Raw genomic sequence first — 18060 nt, forward strand, 5'->3', positions numbered from 1 at the left:
CCATCACTGACTCCTACTCCTTACTCCAGCTTAATTACTCCATGTATTGTAGACCAGCCTTCTATCCGTAGTATGATACAGGCCTTGGGTACGGCCGGGTGGAGTTTACGAACGCGCGCTCGCGTTGACAGTCTTTGTTACCACATGGACGAGCGGAGCCAGTGCCAGTCAGTTGCACGCTCGCCTCGCTCGCGCGACTCGTACGGCGTTCATCTCCTTATATAGCGAAACGGAGCACCGGCGAGAGGGAAATCCGCTTATCATGACCACGACGATTACCCAGGAGGCCTACGACGAGGAGGTCAGGGAGCTGATGGAGGGCCTCTGCATGACCGAGGAGGAGGCGATCGACGACGCTATCAAGTGCTTCGAAACGAAGGTACTCACCGTCGCGTCTTGGTCCTTTGTTTACACCGCTTGCCGATCGGTGAAAGACATCCTTTCTTTTTCTTCCTTACTCCTCGTGATCGTGTGATTCATCCGCCAGATCGCCGCAAATTTTCGGCGATGAGGAAAGAGTCGCGGAACGTCTCGGAGGACCTCAGAGGACCTTGTTTATCTAAAAAATTAAAATTAACATAAACAATTAGTAAAATTCATAAGGCTCTAATGTGAAAACACAAATACGAAGTGACAAAGGAGTAAGAGCCAAGACAGGATGTTAGTTTACTGCGTGCCTCGGTGGTCGAGTTGGTGAGACGTCCGCCTAGTGAGGGAGGGAGGTCCAGGTTCAAACCCTGGTTGAGGTATTATTTTTCACAATAGACTTAAAATTGAAGTCATTTAGACACTGACATCCTGTCTTGGCGCTTGCTTTTTTTATTACATCGTATTTGTAAAATTAACGTGTAAAGGATATGTATACAGGTGCACGTGTATACAGAGTGTCCCAGGAGAAAAGGTCAATATTCTGGGAGGTGATAGTATCGGTCATTTTAAGCAAAAATGTTCGTACGAATGTATGTCCCATTCCCCACTGTTTCCGAGATAGAGCTATTTGAATGGGCAGTTGCAAGATTACTGACAAGAAAGAAGTACCGCGTACTATTTCTAATATTTATTGTTCACGATTCGGAATTCTGCGTGTAGGAAAGCGTCGACAGAAACCGCAAACATACAGCATATCTGCTACTGTATCTTCCCAAAATATTGACCTTTTCTCCTGGAACACCCTGTATATTATAGAGGAAAGTCCTCTATTATGTGATAGGTTTCTAATACGAGACCAGCAGGCTTTCGCCGAAGAAAGCTCTGAATGAGGGCTTATTTATATTTCATTCCAAGAACTTTTCAAAGGGCTCTCACGTTTTTCAATGTATAAATATTCATTCTTGAATATACATATTTACCAAGGTATTAATTAGTTATATAATTAATATCTATATATAATTTTTATTTATTTGCGTACACAGAGAACAAGCGCGTTGTCTTGCTTTACCGTGCACGCGACAAGAATCTTAATTTTCACCCCTACTTTATCGCGGATAGAAAGATCGAAATCATTCGAAACGTTAGGAGGCTTTAAATACAATTCACACGGAAATTTAAATCGAGGTACGTGTCAAAAAGATAGTTCTTGGTGATTAATCGAAAGTTCTGCTTCTTAGACGCTCGATTGTGTGAATCAGTCTCGAATAAGTCGGAAAGAATTTTCCTCATTGTCGTTTGAAGTAAATGTGAAACGCAATACTGCGTGAAATGAAAGGCGTATAAATTAATGTCTTGAATATTCTTTGTCACTTAACAATCCTATCGTTATACTTTTCATTGTATCATGTTCTTATTGTGGCTGCTTTATATTTAATAATAATACGCCTTCGAACGTTCTTCAACGTTTCTTTCATTCAATATTTCTTTCATTAATGATAAACAATAAATCGCTATATATTATTGAGTTTTTAGAGCTTACATTAGTTGCAGGGTGCACCTGCAGTGCAAAAATAAAATCTGTTACACGCTCCTGCCGCATTTCTTGACGCTTTTAGTTTCGGAGCACTTGTGTCACTATCGTCTATCTTAAGAGATCGATCTGGTTCTTGTATCGCAACGCTATCGATGCTGTTCAGAGAGGAAGGCAAGAATCTTTTCCCTAAAAAACAAAGAAAGAAAAGTAAAATTCACGTAAAAGTACGAAAAGATTCGTCGCTACGCGCTTTATTGCGACTAAACGACTGCTGCAAAAACGAGAAAAGAATTTTCTTAGAAGATTAATTATGCCGTCTAAATATGTAAAGATTAAATATTTATAAAACACTTCGATGAGAGCTGCTTGCGTTGGGGAGAAACGCTGCACGCTCCAATCGCCGCTACCGCACTATGATTTACGAACGGTGTTTATTTCGCACAGGGGATAGATCTGAGCAACATCGTCACAGATTCAGTTCTCGAGGAGAAATATAAGCAGATAATAATATGCCTGGAGCGACTGACGTGCGCGGTGAACGACAAGAGTTACGAACGCGTGCCGGAGACGTTGCAGGAACTGCGAACCGAGTTGGATAAGGACATCGGACGCAGGGTATTCGCGGGCAAACGCAGATGTTACAATATACTGCTCGACCTCCTGAAAGATTGCAAGAAAAACCACGCGATACTTAAATCGACGCTGGAGACAATCGCCTCACTAATGTCCGGTTATCCGGATCTGTTGGACGACGAAGGAATCGCGTTGCAGATAGAGTAAGAATTATCCCGTAGAAAATTAATTTAAAAAAAAACAGTATACTTGGAATAGATCATGATTATTTTTCCTCTGACGATTATGTCTCAGGTTTATATAAAGATCGAAAAGAACACAAGTTTTAATAATTTCTTGGACGGGATAGAAAAGCTAGCATCTTTAATTTATAAAGTTATTATAGGTCTGAACAATTCTCTGGTTATTTTTGCACGAGAATCACATTCTTATCTAAATTGGAAAATCGATCTATTTAATTAATTTCGTTTCTAGCTTGTAAATTTGTAATAATTTGAAGAAAACCGATTCGAAGAAAACTAATACCTCCAATTATACGAATCATAACTGAAGACGAGAGATTAAGATTACAAGAACCATGTACTTTTATATAAACATTCGTCCCTTGTCTCAAAGTAACTTACAAAATTGCGTTTATCAGGATTTTAGAGAGTCATTGCGATACAACAACGTTACAATGCCTGCTGCGTTGGATACGAGAGTGCTGCATAAAGCACGAGTTTAATAGGCAAAAGATCTTTAACACCAATATCTTTGAGAAGCTCAAAAAAATATTGGTGCGCACGGACGTGGGCGCGCAAGAGATCAAGGATGCATGCTCGGTAATTAGGGCGTTGGTCCTGGACGACGATATTAGGCACGAATACGGAAAGGCACACGAGCATGCAACTATTATGGCCAAGGGTGCTCTCGATGTCATCACGGGATTATTGGAAAGTAAGCTACATTTAACTCTTAGGGGCCTATGATAATCTCGATGAGTTGCCTTTTACTTTCGAGAGATAACAATCAAATAAAAATGATATTTAATTGAATTTTTACTCGGATCTTCTCTTAACTCGACTTACTAGAGCAGCGCATATCTCTTTGTGCCATGATCGTCACAAATATATATTTAAATAGATTTATAATTAATAAATTACTTTCGATAATTATCGTCAAGTGATGATTCTACAAAGATTCGTATTATTTGGAATATAAATAATTATTCTGTATTGCTACTACAATTTTTATATGCTACTACAATTAATGTATGTACTTTATTGCAATATCGCATTATTATTAAATGCATTTGTCACAAATAGGATTTAAAAAGGACACAAAGGTCATAGGTGACCTAATGATCACGTTGGCCGCGTTGGTTGTCCGAAATGAATTCTGTCAGGAAGTAGAAGATGCCGGGGGATTAAAATTCATTTTGGATATAATGACCGAATATCCAGATTCTGAAAAATTGAATTGGCAGGCTTTGAAGTTGCTCAAAGCGCTTGCTGGCAACGACAATGTGAAGTCTCATATCGTCACTTCCGGATGCGGTCCTTTAATCGTATCCTCTATCAGTAGAATGAAAGTAAGTTTATATGCGACAAAGAGCAATATTTTTTACAATAATTGTTCTCATGTGTTTCTTTTATTATCTAAATGAGAATATTTAAAAATGTGTTTGCATTAAAATTTAATATTTAACAGAGGTCGGAGAACATCGTAACTGCAGGATTGAGTTGTATAGCGGCGTTATCTTTACGAAGCAGTTCAAATGCTGGCGTGTTCTATGATTGCGGCGCGGCCCAAGTGATCGTAGATGCTATGAAAGCATATCCTAATAATGTAAACGTCTTGAAACAAGCTTCTTGGGCAATTAGAAATATGTCGGTGCGAAACAAGTCTGAATGTAAGGAATTCTTGATGTATGACGCTGAGGAAGTACTGCGAAATGCGGTACGTTTGCATGGTTCGAAATTGGATGATAACGCGAAAGCCGCATTAAGAGACCTGGGCCTGAAAGTAGATTTGAAAGAAAGGTGGGCGGGAAAAGGCGTCAGTCTGAGTAACGAACGTTATTAATCACTGGCAGCAGCGTCATCGTCAGAATATAATATCTAGATTATTTAATTAACAAGTACATTGATCCAGTTTGGATCTTGTACTTTGCTTTGTCTCACCTCGCAATACTAGGCATTATTCAATAAGAATCTTAACTAACAGAAATAATAAGATATTTTTCTGCTCAACCTAATAGTAGGATAAAATATGAATTTTGTAAAATTGTCAATTGCTGTTTTAAGTCTATTGTTAAGTCTAAGTGACATTGTATAAAATTTTAGTAGGTCAACTGATTGAAGTTAATTTGAGACAAAATATTTCCAATGCAGAAATATATTCTAGTAATATTTGACAATATTTTTTATCCTTTATGATTAAAATTTGCCACGTTATATTTAGAAATTTCATATAGTGCCTGAAATTTATATATTTCTAATACACCAGGAATTACATATTTTTATCTGACTAGAATAAATTAGAGTAAAGAGCTAAGTATCCATATTTTATATAGCCATTTTCAATTGTCGGTTTTAACAAAAATAAATATACAAGCAAATTGAACTTGCTTTATTATTTATATATAGATATTATTGGTATAGATAATTATGATTAAAATTATTTATTTTCATGTATGTCATAATTGTAAAAGACAAATTTTTTCTAGTGATAGAAAAAATCTCTATAATTGAAGCTTTGACATAAATAGAAACAGGCAATTACTAGTTAAAATGAATAAGGCTGTTGGTACAATTGGGTACTTAACTAATAAAGCTTGCCGAACTTAAAAAAGACATAGACTAACGTTCAAATATAATGATAGCATTTGTAATTAATGTAATTAAATATATCGACTATCTTTTTTTATATAAATTGTTTTATATACAGTCAGAAATTTTACATTATTGTAATGGAACCTAACAAGGAATTAAAGCTAATTTTGAATTACCTTCTTGGACAAGATCAAAGATTGTTTCTCTTTTCTCTCACCTCTGTCTACCTCTCACGTGCCAATCTGTCTAATTTTAAACGGCACAGATAGGCAAAAATTCATTTAAGCATTATGTAATTCAAGGGTGACTTAGTTTGTTGTAAACATGACTATGCCAATTAATTTAATTAAAACAATATGTTTTTACATTGTTACATTGTTAATAAACATTAAAAATAACGATGTTTCATTTTATCTCTTATAAAATGAATTAAAAACATGAGAGAAGTAATATTAGTATTATAAAAGACTATTTTATTCTCGATATGAAAGTTACGATAATATTTATGCAAGTATGTATATACATTTTTATTCCATATATGTACTTTTATCCCATATGTAATGTCCATATATTTTATATTTAAAAGAGATGTTTTAGTAATATTTCATGCTAATATTACATAATAATAACATGACCAAAATGATAATACTTTATTTCCAGTTAATATCCATCTATTCGTCGTTTCAATTTTTTTGAGCAAAGACAGGTGTCTGCTGACTTTCGCTTTATTAATATCTAATGATCAAAAACACTCGAACGTCAAACATATAGTTACATGTGAAACACAAGTAACACATATGTACGCTTATCAGTCTGTTTCTCTCGCAATTCGTTTCGCGTTTAGCTATGCATTTTACGTAGAAACACGAGCTATTTTATTCCGAAAGAATTGTGGTTTATGAGATTTTTCGTGAAATCGCTCGTATACATATACAAGATTACAGAAAATCGGATTCTGTGCGATTCTTCACTCTTCGTTGCAAAGACAATGCGTTATTAAACTAGCACATAATTGATTGAACAAGGTTTCGGATCGATGTGATTTATGGAAAGAAAAAATATTGTCATTCATTCATTTTTGTTTCTTGTTTTTACCATATACGCTGTTTCGAACAGATCCGATTTCCTGCTTAATCGTTATTTTGTACAAGGATAGATCTTTTACAAAGAGATATTGATGTTAATAGGGCCAAGAAAATTCAATACAATTGGCAAGTGGCCAGGTAATTAGATAATCAGCTGAAGAAACCTACTTTGCTGCCTCGATTGTGTTGATAATAAGACAACCGCAATTTTAATTCGATTTAAAATTTGTCTCATTAAGTAATGATCTTCGATCGATTAATACCTTAGAAATTCACGACAAATCTCGGTTATCCAATTGAATTTCGTTTGTTTCTTTAAACGAACAGACGTCTTATTTTTCACTGTTAATAGCAAATGGAAGAAAAGAACAATTAGTTTAGAAACTTCGTTACCAAAGCGTTTGCGATTTCTAACTTTCTGCGTTCGTAAGCAATAACTTTCGTTTGTAATACGTATCGTAATAATTTTATCGCGATTGAATAGGTATACAGCGATCGTGATGTGATTGTCGATAACGATTGTTCTCGATTAAGGATTTTATTACACTACGGGTGAGACACGGAAGCAATTTTACAAAGCGCCAGACGACTTTGGTTTCTCTCAGCAGCTGGCCTATTGTACCTGATCATTAACTATTCGTTATCGTTCGTTGTACTTCATTCCTGCAGACTACTGATTGTATCACAGTCCTTGACGAGATCACACTCGCGATAGTCGAGCTATGCGATTAATACACAGGTTTGCGACGACACAGAGCACATAATTATGGACAATAGTGGACGTTTTGTCTCGATAAAGGATCGCGATGGTGCCTACTACATGCACCCTCGCACTTCTTAATGTTAACGATACTGTACAGCGCGCTGTCTCAAAAATAAATTACTTCTTCGCACGTTAAAAATAATTTTGAAACTCACGCTTAAAACGTACGCGGCTAAAGAATTACTCGTTGTAATCAAGTACTTGTTATTTATCTTGCTCAACCATTCAACCAATTGCTATATCAGTTAATCAATCAACAAAATTTATGACACAAGTGGTAATACTTTGTCATAACTTTACCTGTCGTGTAATTCCTGTAAAATTTATACCTCTCATGTTCATTAAATAATATTCCTAAAGCGGTGTTATTCGGTTTCGCTTGCTTTTATAGTACACGTAGATTGTAGATAAACTTTTAAGTTCTATAAATGTTTAAGATTTTTTACTTAATCTCTTAAATATTTATAGAACGTTTAAGAGAGCGAATACTTTAAGACAGTTTTGCGTTGAAAAATAAATGCAATTTTCGAGTTGCAATTGCAATCTTCAATCAAAGTTAACAATAACGACTTAGTCGGACATCGATTACATCACAGCCATTGACACTTAATATTCGACAGTTACTCAATAAACAGTCGCGTTTATACATTCGCAACGTATTATCTCAATTTTTCACTGACCTGCTGTTTTAGCCTTGTTTTCGTTGCATTATTCAATAATGTCCAATTTAAAGATTCATCGCACATAATGTCGTTATATTTTCATATGCCACCGATTTTGTTTTGCTAAAAAACACCGACGCTTATAATTAACATTCAGCCGAGGAAGTTTCTGTAATTGAAGCTACTAAATTTCGTAGTACAATATAACGATCTGTCAAGGAACTTTTTTTATACAAGGTTTTGCAAAATATTTAACCGAACTTTACCAATTAAACTCTGCTAAAAAATCCATTTATATATACTTGAAAGTTTAAAGAGCTAATTCAGAAAGAATGTGAAAAAGTGAAAAGACACTTTCTTAAATTCAACTTGTATTGATAAAGTTTGGTGAATATTTTAGTAACACTTAGAAAATATTGTAATAATAAAAAAAGAGATGTTTGAGAAATAAAAACGTAATGTTAGGATACAATAAAAGGGATGTGAACAAATAGTCATTCGTGATTGAGAAAAATAGACATAATATAAATAGAATATAAATTTAACACATTCGTTAGGTAATATAAAATATAAATTCCATATTTAATATAGTTGGAAATTTCTAACATTGTGCAATATTCTACACTCTCACAGGATTTATATAAAACAGATTTATGTAGTAGCAAGTTTACAAATAATTTGATAACACGAATGTGTCAAACAAATAATCAAGAAGAAAATAAATAAACAAACGCACTTACCTGGTGCACAACGAAATCGAATGAACCGATGAACAGTTGATAACAAGAAATGAAATAAACGAGGCTTGTGTAAATAACTTGTAATTGCTGTAAAAATAGAAAATCTGAGTTATGCTAAAGGAATACTATCCGACAGAAAGCATCCGAATAATTCGATGGAGCTGGCAGAACCAAAAAAACTCAATTGACACAGATAATTAATTAATACGTACAGCTCTGTTCTTAACGGCGCAATTAAACACGAGTTCATCGAACTAATACGTGATAGCGATATGGGTCGAAGACTCTAACTTGTTTTATCTTGACATCGAAATATACAATAATACATATATTTATCATCTAACGACGACTTCATATATTCTACATATACAAGCGTATACCCAGTTACGTTACTGTATATATTATCACGCCTATCCGAGTAAGTTTACTCGATACATAACGACGTGTGCAGAACGAGAATCGCATATGTGTTTCAACATTCGTAATGCCTTCGCCGAGGCACGTACATTTGCTCGCAATTCATTTGGAAAATAGATTTCTTGTCCCACAGTTTTCGCAGATTGATTGTAAAAACTTACAAGTTTTTACATCAACTTTTAAACGAGCAGTTACCAACTAACAGAAAAACATTTAGAAAGAAAGAATTATCGACTCGACATAGAGTCGGCGATTCTTTTATTAACTTTGCACTGTAAATTTGTTGTTTCCACGTTAAATGGTTGTCGGATGAAATGTCGAATTTCGGAGGAATACTTTTTACGTTTTTGTGAAAGGGTGCTTTTCCCCAGGAACGCAAGGGAGAGGGAAAACCGATCATCGGGCCACGAATTTTTTGGTCTGTGCAACACAAGTTTACGCACTGAGCTCCTCTTAAAACATTATTTCCACCGTTGATTCCAGAGCCGAGACTTTTCATCTCGTTTCAGGAAGGCTCGTTTTATTCAGAAATATAATTAGATATCTACGCAATCTCTTGTAATCGTTTTGAAAAATATCATTTTTCCGGTCTAATCGGGCAATATTCATTACGTGTAAAAATAAAATTAAAAATACATGAAAAATCTCATTCTTTCTTCATATACGTGTCGATAATGAAATTAACGACACGTTAATATCGAGACACTTTAGCGTATACTATTTTTTGGCTTTACTGCTGTTTCAGAAATAAAATAATAAGCAGCAAGTGTTATTGAATATGCGTATGTATATCATTAACTAAACTTCAAAGAAGTTTTTTCCATATACTAAATTGAAAAAGATGTGCTTTATTAAATAAAAAAGTATTGCCACGTTTATAATTAAATGCAAATATTCAGCGTTGAAACTCGATCTGTATGTTAAGGAAATAAACTCCGAGACAGAGCTGTTTATCTTATTAAACTTTATCGTCTAATACGACATTAAACGAAGCTGAAAATACGAAGTTTTCCTATCCTTTTTTTCCTGTAGGCCTTTGTGACATAATGAGATCGCCGCACGTTCTTTCGACTTGAATACGTTAAACGTTTGATAAAAAACATAAAAATTGAGATCGCGTAAAAAGGGCCAGGGCCGAAAGTAGTATTTGAATAGGTGCCGCTATCCCAAATTGATAAAATTACTGATCCACACCTGTCCGCGACGATAACAGACATCGCCTCGCACGCACACGCAATGTAAAGTCGTGTGATTGTGCCATACAAAGGTACGCACGTCGCGATATATTTATTGCACACAAAACCCTGACAATACGTGACGAATCCCTTCACGGTTCCCAGAAAAATCGGGATTCTTCGAGAACGAGCCTTTTTCGTAGAAATCTTGATTCATAACTCGCACAGATAAAAGCGCATCTTAATTTCTTTTCTTACCTGCATATCATCCCCTCCTGAAATTTGTTATTCTATTTACCTCTTATTTGGTTATCTTATTTTGCTTCTGGGCTGATGTTTCGTCGAAAATTTACTCGCAATCGAATCATCAAGAAGAAACAAATCCCTCGTTCTGAACATTCATCGATAGATAGAGGAGGGAAGAGAATTCTGCCGCTCCGCGAGAATTATGCTACATTCGGCAGAAGAAAGCACGACTAAGACACGTGTGATTCGTGTGTCGCGTCGCGTAATATAAATAAAATTATATATATATATATACGTGGTCATCTCTCTTTGTAGCAGTCTTACGCTCGGCATAATTTGCCCTTTCCGATATATCTGTACTTTTATTCAACGGTCGCGCTCGCCAGCCGCAAAATCGCGGACGAACGCAAAGCTGCTGTCCCAGCTACTAACGACATTGGCAACACGAATGCTTGTAATATTTAATCCGACATAGATCATTCTTTATCACTAAATCGCAATTCGGGTACTTGTCCACGCACTCGGACGACTCGTGCACCTCTGAAACGCAATGTTAAAATATGTCTGTGAAGTACACATCGGATCTAATTATTAAGTGGTAATGATTTATCATTATTACTGATCCATCGAGTATATAGATTTTTTCGCGAAAGCGTTTTCTAAAATTGCTAAAGCTTGGAAAAACGAGAGGTATAAGTTTTTTTCTTTACTTTTCGGTGGTTTGCTCGGCGCTGACACTTCCTTCTTACACGGCTCCACGTTACATCGTTGTTCCGCGCTTGGTTTCTCCATTTCCGAGCAACTGGTACTGCTAATACCTTCTACGACGCACCGCACAAGCCGTGTCTGCGTCCCGGCCCCACATGTCGCGGAACACTAAAGATAGAACATATAAAAATTATATCGGGCATCCAAAGTGCAACAAATTTGCGACAGAAAAAAATTCCTGATATTTTTCCGAACGTGATTCACGTATTCGCGGTACTTTACCGTCGACCAGTCTGAGGTGAACCATTCCGGCGAACACGCGGACATCCTGCAGGCTTGCTCAGTCGCTGGTTTGGGATCGCTGCAGTTTTTCGCGGCTAACACGACGAAGTCGTCATTTATTCTGGTTATGCAAGCGATGTCTCGGTACTGCACGCCAACGCCGCACGAAACTGAACACTAGAAACATAAAAGAAGTTAATATAAGACATTATATGTCGTCATTGATTATAAAAAAAACTGCAGCGTACGATAATCAAGATAATAAGAATAAAGAAGAAGCAAATCTCAAATGGACAAGTGGAACAATTGAAAATTAAAGTATGAAGATTAAATGTAAATTACAATTTTGTGCAGTTAGAAAATGCATTTTAAAATCAAAGCTAGATTCGTTTAAAGAAGTGTCATCTATCAGAATTATATCAACGCTCGCTTTAACTTCATTCGCGTGGCGAACGTTTCATATTCCAAGTCGTGCTTGTACTAACGGAAGTCCATGGACTGGCGAACCACTTGGCTCGGTCGCAGCTCGTCGCTTGTCCGAAGCAATGCGTCTCCGTGTCCGGTCTCTCTTTGGGATTGCAAAATAACTCGCTACCGTCGGCGCACGCCACTCGTCTGATCTTTACGCCTTTTCCACATTCTGCGGAGCACTGCAACAACAACGAATACTGTGGTACCGTGTTCCGAGAATGCAAACATACTTCATCTTGAAGTCGAGAAATAAAATTAAATGCAACGACGTTTAAGATATTCTTTCTTTTTTTACATAAAAATCGTCACAGAAAAGTGATTTTACGTATTTATTCAGTTATTGAATAAGTACAAAAGGCCAACGGAGAACCCATTTTTAAATGGATATTTTCACACTTACCTGTTTTGAATATAATTAATCTAACGATGTGTCATACCTTCGAAGACCATTCCGAGTACAACCAAGGCGCGTGATGGCCCGTGTCTGTCGCCGCGCCGCACGCCGCTACCTCGCACGGTTTTTGGGATTCCGGCTTACTGGTTAACGAACAGGACCCCCCGGACGTTATACAGGTCACCGTTCGATTTCGAGTTCCGTGGCCGCACGTCACCGAACACTGGAATGCGCGATGGAAGACTCAACGGATGGAAATATATTGTTCAATCAAAATTAATTTTGGCAGCGGAGCGAAGAGCCTCGTTCGAATTTGCTGCATTCTGATCGAAGGATTGTAAGGAATGTAAAATGTCTACGAGAAAAATAATCGGAATTTTTTCGTTTGCGACGAGTTCAATTGTTCCCTGAAATTCGTTCTTGTTCGCTTACGTTCTTTCCATCAATTTTTCTAATTATTTCCGTTGTTTATTGGCATTTGTTAACATTTTATAAGACACGTACAATTCGCACGAATTGCCTCTGACGAGTAAAAATAATGATAAGACGCATGTCGAGTCGTCTCGTATCCCAGCCGATTTCTCACTTCGGATTCCCAACGATTTCCTGTCCCACTTCCTAAACCGCCGACAGTAGCGGTTTAACAATGAAGGAATTTAACTGATTAATGACTCACCGGACTCCAAGCGCCCACGTCCCACCTGGGCGCGTCGTGCTGCGAAGGCATGTGTCTCAATTCCGGGCCCACGTTGGGACACGCCGGCCGGCTGCAGGTTTCCGTGGTGCTCAGATCTGGTGGCCGCATGCACGCGCCAGCGGCGACGCGCATTGTCAATCGCGCGTTCAGCTCCTGGACGCACTCGAGTTTTCGCGTCCTGGTGCCGACCCCGCAGGTCACCGAGCACTCGCTCCACGGCTCGGCCCGCCACCTGACAACATTCCCGGTTCTTCGAATACGAGAGATCAAGCTAGCCCGCACAGTTCCCTGGACGCAGGGAGTTCATCGCGTTTCCATTCGCCCCTCGAACCCGAAATCGACCTTCGCCTCAGCAAAAGTATCAATAAAGGCTGTAAACTCTGGGCTGTTTAACGATTCAATGTGTGAGGAATGAGTTTGAATTTCAACGTAGAAATAAAGGAAACGTGATGATCGTGAGACAATCGTTAAAGGATCTATTGTCACAGAGGAGAGATATATCGATGTAAGTACCTGGCGGCGCAAGGATGATCGTTGCATCGCAGCGGAGGAGGATGCTTCGGCTTTTCCACGTTGCGACAGCGTTTCTCGATGACCGGTGCCTGATTGCTCTCGCGGATGCACTTCAGGATCGTCGTCCGCATGCCTGCAAGATGCGACGAGTTGTAAGAAGTGATTCGACGTGTTCTTTACGTTTCGTTACATCGTCGATTAATTAATTCCAAGTCTCATCCTTTTTCGGCGAGAAATCGGCTCGACGCCAAATCTCTCCTCGAAATCTTTTAACATTAAGTAAAACGTATTGTTGCGCAACGTTGGAGTTCAAAGTAATACCTACTTGAGATGGAGCGAAGAATAAAATTACGTTTACGGCTCAGACCGCAAAACAATAACTCATTTTCCGTCGCTTATAACTCAGACAGCGCTGACGTACTAACAGTTTTATTGAGGAAACTTCTATCTCAAGTTAGTTAAAGAGTCCACGAGCAAAACGAAGTGCGACACTTTGTGAGCGGGACACTTTGTATTATGATCGACGTGACCGTCGCGTTCCTTTTCTCCGTACTCGTCGGGCTTTCCGCCCGTATCGCGTCAATTTAAATTAGAACGTTCCGGTGACAGATATCGGATTCTGTCGCGTGCAATGTTCAGATGTCCAGAAAGACAGTGACAATTTCCGGTATCTCCAAAGCACCGCGCTGCATATCCTTGCGAACGTCTACGTCTCGACGTTTATTCCTATTTAACGTTAATTATTCATTTCTGTGTTCCCTTCATTTAATTTAAATAAAAACGCCTTTAAAATCCACTTTTAATTGCCGCGCAAAGTAGCAATTTTTTCAGTATAATAGAGAAAAGTCCCCTATTGAGACAGTAGGTTTTCAACGTTCAAATTCAATCGCAAATCTTTTTTCGCAACGATTACACGATCCAACGATCAATTTTCCACTAAACAGATTTCACTCCAAGGACAATAAACTCATGGTGGAACCAACAAGTAATGCCTATTAATTTAGCAGAAACTACGCTATCTCACATTAGGAGCCTATCTCATAATAGGGGACCTACCTCTATTCTTTATTAAATGATTCTAACAACTTTAGTATTTTCTTGACCATATCTAGCATTTTTAATAACACAGAAAATGTATTGCGAAAAATATTACCTCAGCCAGGGTTTGAACCTGGACCTTTCTACATCCTAGGCGGGCGTCTCATAAATTCGACCACTGAGGCACGTGGTAATATTTATCGCAATAACAGTATAAAGATGTTATCTTCGCGTCTATTTTTCGACTTTTAAATGATTTTAAGATATTTTCAGTCTTTTCCTGGGTTTAAATGTTTTTACACGCATGGAGAGAATAAAAATATCTTATCCAAAAATTTTCGACCGTCGTGTCGATTTATACTAAATATTTTACTAAAGACGCATTATTTTCCAAACACATTGCACTAATTGCAAGGCGATACTTGAATTATTTGGCTCCACGAGTAAGTTTATACGACACTGGAAAAATGTAAGGTTCCGTTTTTTAGATTTATAACGGTACACGGAGGGAATTTTCACTTCAAATTTACTCTGAAAATCATGTAATCGTGGGACAGCGCGGCATTTCGAAGACCTTTATGAGAGTTTTTTGAAATTTTACCGTACACTCCGCTAGTAAAATGTATGGTAAAACTTCAAAAGGCTCTCATAAAACTCTTCGAAATGCCGCGTCCCACGATTACATGATTTTCAGGATAAATTTGAAGAAAAAAATTCCCTCCGTGTACTGCTGAAATAGTTGTTTCACTTGACGATAAACAAATTTTACTGAAAATCATGCTTTTCAAAAAGTACCTCTTTGCAGTGTACTTTTTCCAATTCCAATTACGTGCAACGCACCTCGCGTATCATATGATATTATGACCCGCGATTAATTATCGGGATACCATTTTCTTACCTCCCCCGCATTCCTTCGTGCAGGGAGAGAGGCCGACTATTTTCCAGGCGAACTTCCTCCTCTTCTTCCTCCTCGTCGCCTTTGACTTTGGCTGATCGCCCGCCATCACCGTGGTCGGTGGATGCTTCATCTCTTCCTTCCGTCCGCCGTCGTGCGCGCGCGGCGGCGGATCACGATCGCGACGCGTCGAAGATAAATCGCCTCGCCGATCCGATCTGGAAGACAGAGAGCAACGGGTTGTACGAACGAAGACAAATCGCGCGGCTCGACTCCGAGGGGTCCTCGAACGCGCCGCGTGGATTCCCGCGCCGCACAAAGGAGGAAGTCCATCGACGGAATCCGATGGGCGAGCGTCCGATGGGTGAGACGGTCCGATGGGCTCGCTCCGAGATGTATTTTCCGAAAGTGTCGCAAGGTAAAAGTGAAAATTCAAGATTAAAGAGATCGGAAAAATCGCAGGGCGTATAATAACGTTCCGAGACAATTAAACCCCGTGAGAATGTACGTATACGCGATCTGTAATTTTTCTAACGTTTTAATGAAAGAGGAATAACTACGGAATAAAAACTGCTCTGTCCATGCTTTAAACATTTAAATAACGTCGCTTCGGGAGTCTTAATAAGAGTGTGCGCATTTACGTTCTTGTAACGGGTACGCGTACGGTCACGTGAGTATCTGGACTAGGTATCTCGTTGCCCCGATCATTCGCTCCTGCGGAGAAGAATAAAACGTGTTACATGTTTATGGGCTGTAATCGGCGCTTTTTTTATTTCTATATAATTGATTGGCAATGAAGCGATTACCTGCGACAAGCAGCGGCGGTGCAATTACCGCCTTATCGTCCGGCACTTCCCTCATAGGTAGCATGTACTTGTACAAAACGCCCGGATTTAACTCCACGGATAAGATCTACAATAATGCGTGAACAATATGACATTAACATCATGATGGGTGCAATTAAATGAGTGCATTAGAACGCATTTAAAGATGCACTGAGAAACTGCGGTAGGAATAACAGAAAAATGACGTAATCATAATTTAAGTCAAATCGTTTTACTTTCAAATCGTAGCTCGACGGTGCCAAGAGATAAACGTAAGGAATCCTGGGTCAAAATTTTCGTGCTATTTTGATACTTTTAAAGATAATTTCCACCTACCTACATAAATCAGCAATAACCTACTTTGATGACATTATATATTTTACTCCTCCCTCGAATCTTTAATTCTAAAAATTTACTTTAGCTCCCACTTTAATGCTAAATTGGCAAAAGTAAAAATTTCCGACACTATCAGTTTTTAAGTAGGAGTAAATTTTGGACTTGCTGTTCGACCTCTGTTACTGTCTTAGGTCCTACTATACAATAGAATTAAAAGTTCAACATAGGGCCAAAATTTCGACTCGGGATAAAGCGAACAAAAATAAAGAGAGAGAGAGACACAGAGAGTTGCAGGAAGGAATCGTTGAGTAAAAGTCGTTCGTAAATTGCAGCTTGAATTATCCGTGTAATTGAAGGAAATCCGCCTCTGATGCGGTTAACGAAAAGTGACGATAACACGGACAGTACCTCTAAATGCAGAGACTCGTTCAACGGCCCGGTCGCCAAGATACACTCCATACGGTTCCTATCGCCCCTCTGGTATGTTAATGTCGTACCAGCCGCTTTATAAGTACCACTGGGACTGTAAGACCACGGTCCGTTTAGGATGTAACTGCCGTTACTGTCTCTCAACGCTGCGAGTAGATCGATCGTTTGTGTTAACCAAGCATACCACCGTATCGCCGCGTAGAAAAAAAAAATAGAACGCCGCTTAATTATTCGTCTTTGTGCTTTCATTAAATTACCGGAGGCCGCGCGATTGTCGCGAGTGATAAAAATATGTCCACGCGGTAATTCGCGGTGGCTATTCATTGGTTTTCTGTTTTGACATGATTTTCTATTTTGCTCCGAACAGGTTTGTAGTTAAACGTCGCGCGTGTCGGGCTATTAAAATGTTAATTTACGCGATGCTAATTTACTAAAAGGCAGGACCGCTTTACCGCGGCGAATCGGTCAACGTTACCTAGAAAATTACTGCTGAACCGGAGCTCGGAGACGTTGAGCGACATGGCGCCCTTCGGGATCATGGTCACCTGCTGGTGACCCTTGGACAGAATCGGCTCCATGAAGATGCCCTCGAACAATCTGCATCCTTTGCCTTGGCCGCCGCACACGCCGCAGGCGTCCATCGTCGCACCGGAACCCACCACCCCGTCGCATCCTACGGGCTGAACGGCAAATACACGAATTTTCGGCATCGCTGCGTTTAATCCACTTAGGAGTCCCCACCCGAAACTCTATTTGTCCCCGATTTTGCCCCCGAGTCTTTTGTTCTCAAGAACTGCATTGCTCACGATTTACATATCTCTCCTTTTAGACAGGTTTGTTATTCTCATAATTCGAATTATTACGTGTGATTGGACTTATACGCCAAGTTTTCTTAATTTTTATTCAATTTAAAAGATAGTTTATCAAAATTTTTCATCATTTCGATAAGAGAAAGACTTTGACTGCGGATTTATCTTAGCTCGAGGAAAACAAGAGGACACGTTTATCGTAATTCGAAATATTACGTATGATTAGACTTAATTCATTTTAAAAGAAAAAGCCTTTCTCTAAGGCTCCAACTGCGGATTTATCTTGA

General features: G+C 38.6%; 2 protein-coding genes across 4 annotated transcripts in view; one reads left to right on the forward strand and one right to left on the reverse strand.

Annotated features, from left to right (window-relative positions):
* Positions 1 to 50: 50 nt before the first annotated feature.
* On the forward strand, positions 51 to 4936 carry LOC105567563 (armadillo repeat-containing protein 6 homolog). The gene is made up of 5 exons (XM_012022505.1): positions 51 to 379; positions 2348 to 2679; positions 3117 to 3412; positions 3781 to 4046; positions 4166 to 4936. Exons 1-5 carry the CDS (start codon positions 263 to 265, stop codon positions 4538 to 4540), a joined length of 1386 nt encoding a protein of 461 aa, XP_011877895.1. The 5' UTR covers positions 51 to 262; the 3' UTR covers positions 4541 to 4936.
* A 258-nt stretch (positions 4937 to 5194) lies between these two features.
* Positions 5195 to 18060, reverse strand: part of LOC105567566 (thrombospondin type-1 domain-containing protein 4-like) — a 104674-nt gene continuing 91808 nt past the window's right edge. For all 3 annotated transcript variants that reach the window (XM_012022512.1, XM_012022513.1, XM_012022514.1), the window contains 12 exons: positions 17440 to 17644; positions 16944 to 17110; positions 16182 to 16287; positions 16017 to 16089; positions 15379 to 15593; positions 13443 to 13575; positions 12909 to 13161; positions 12276 to 12455; positions 11853 to 12017; positions 11368 to 11544; positions 11088 to 11253; positions 5195 to 10917 (listed from right to left, as the gene is read on the reverse strand). In XM_012022512.1, the coding sequence (XP_011877902.1) occupies positions 10805 to 10917; positions 11088 to 11253; positions 11368 to 11544; positions 11853 to 12017; positions 12276 to 12455; positions 12909 to 13161; positions 13443 to 13575; positions 15379 to 15593; positions 16017 to 16089; positions 16182 to 16287; positions 16944 to 17110; positions 17440 to 17644 (1953 nt within the window). In that variant the 3' untranslated portion in view covers positions 5195 to 10804. The remainder of the gene's footprint in view (positions 10918 to 11087; positions 11254 to 11367; positions 11545 to 11852; positions 12018 to 12275; positions 12456 to 12908; positions 13162 to 13442; positions 13576 to 15378; positions 15594 to 16016; positions 16090 to 16181; positions 16288 to 16943; positions 17111 to 17439; positions 17645 to 18060) is intronic.

The sequence above is a fragment of the Vollenhovia emeryi genome, unplaced genomic scaffold (assembly GCF_000949405.1).
Source record: "Vollenhovia emeryi isolate VEMERY1.0 unplaced genomic scaffold, V.emery_V1.0 DF939136.1, whole genome shotgun sequence".
Taxonomy (NCBI): domain Eukaryota; kingdom Metazoa; phylum Arthropoda; class Insecta; order Hymenoptera; family Formicidae; genus Vollenhovia; species Vollenhovia emeryi.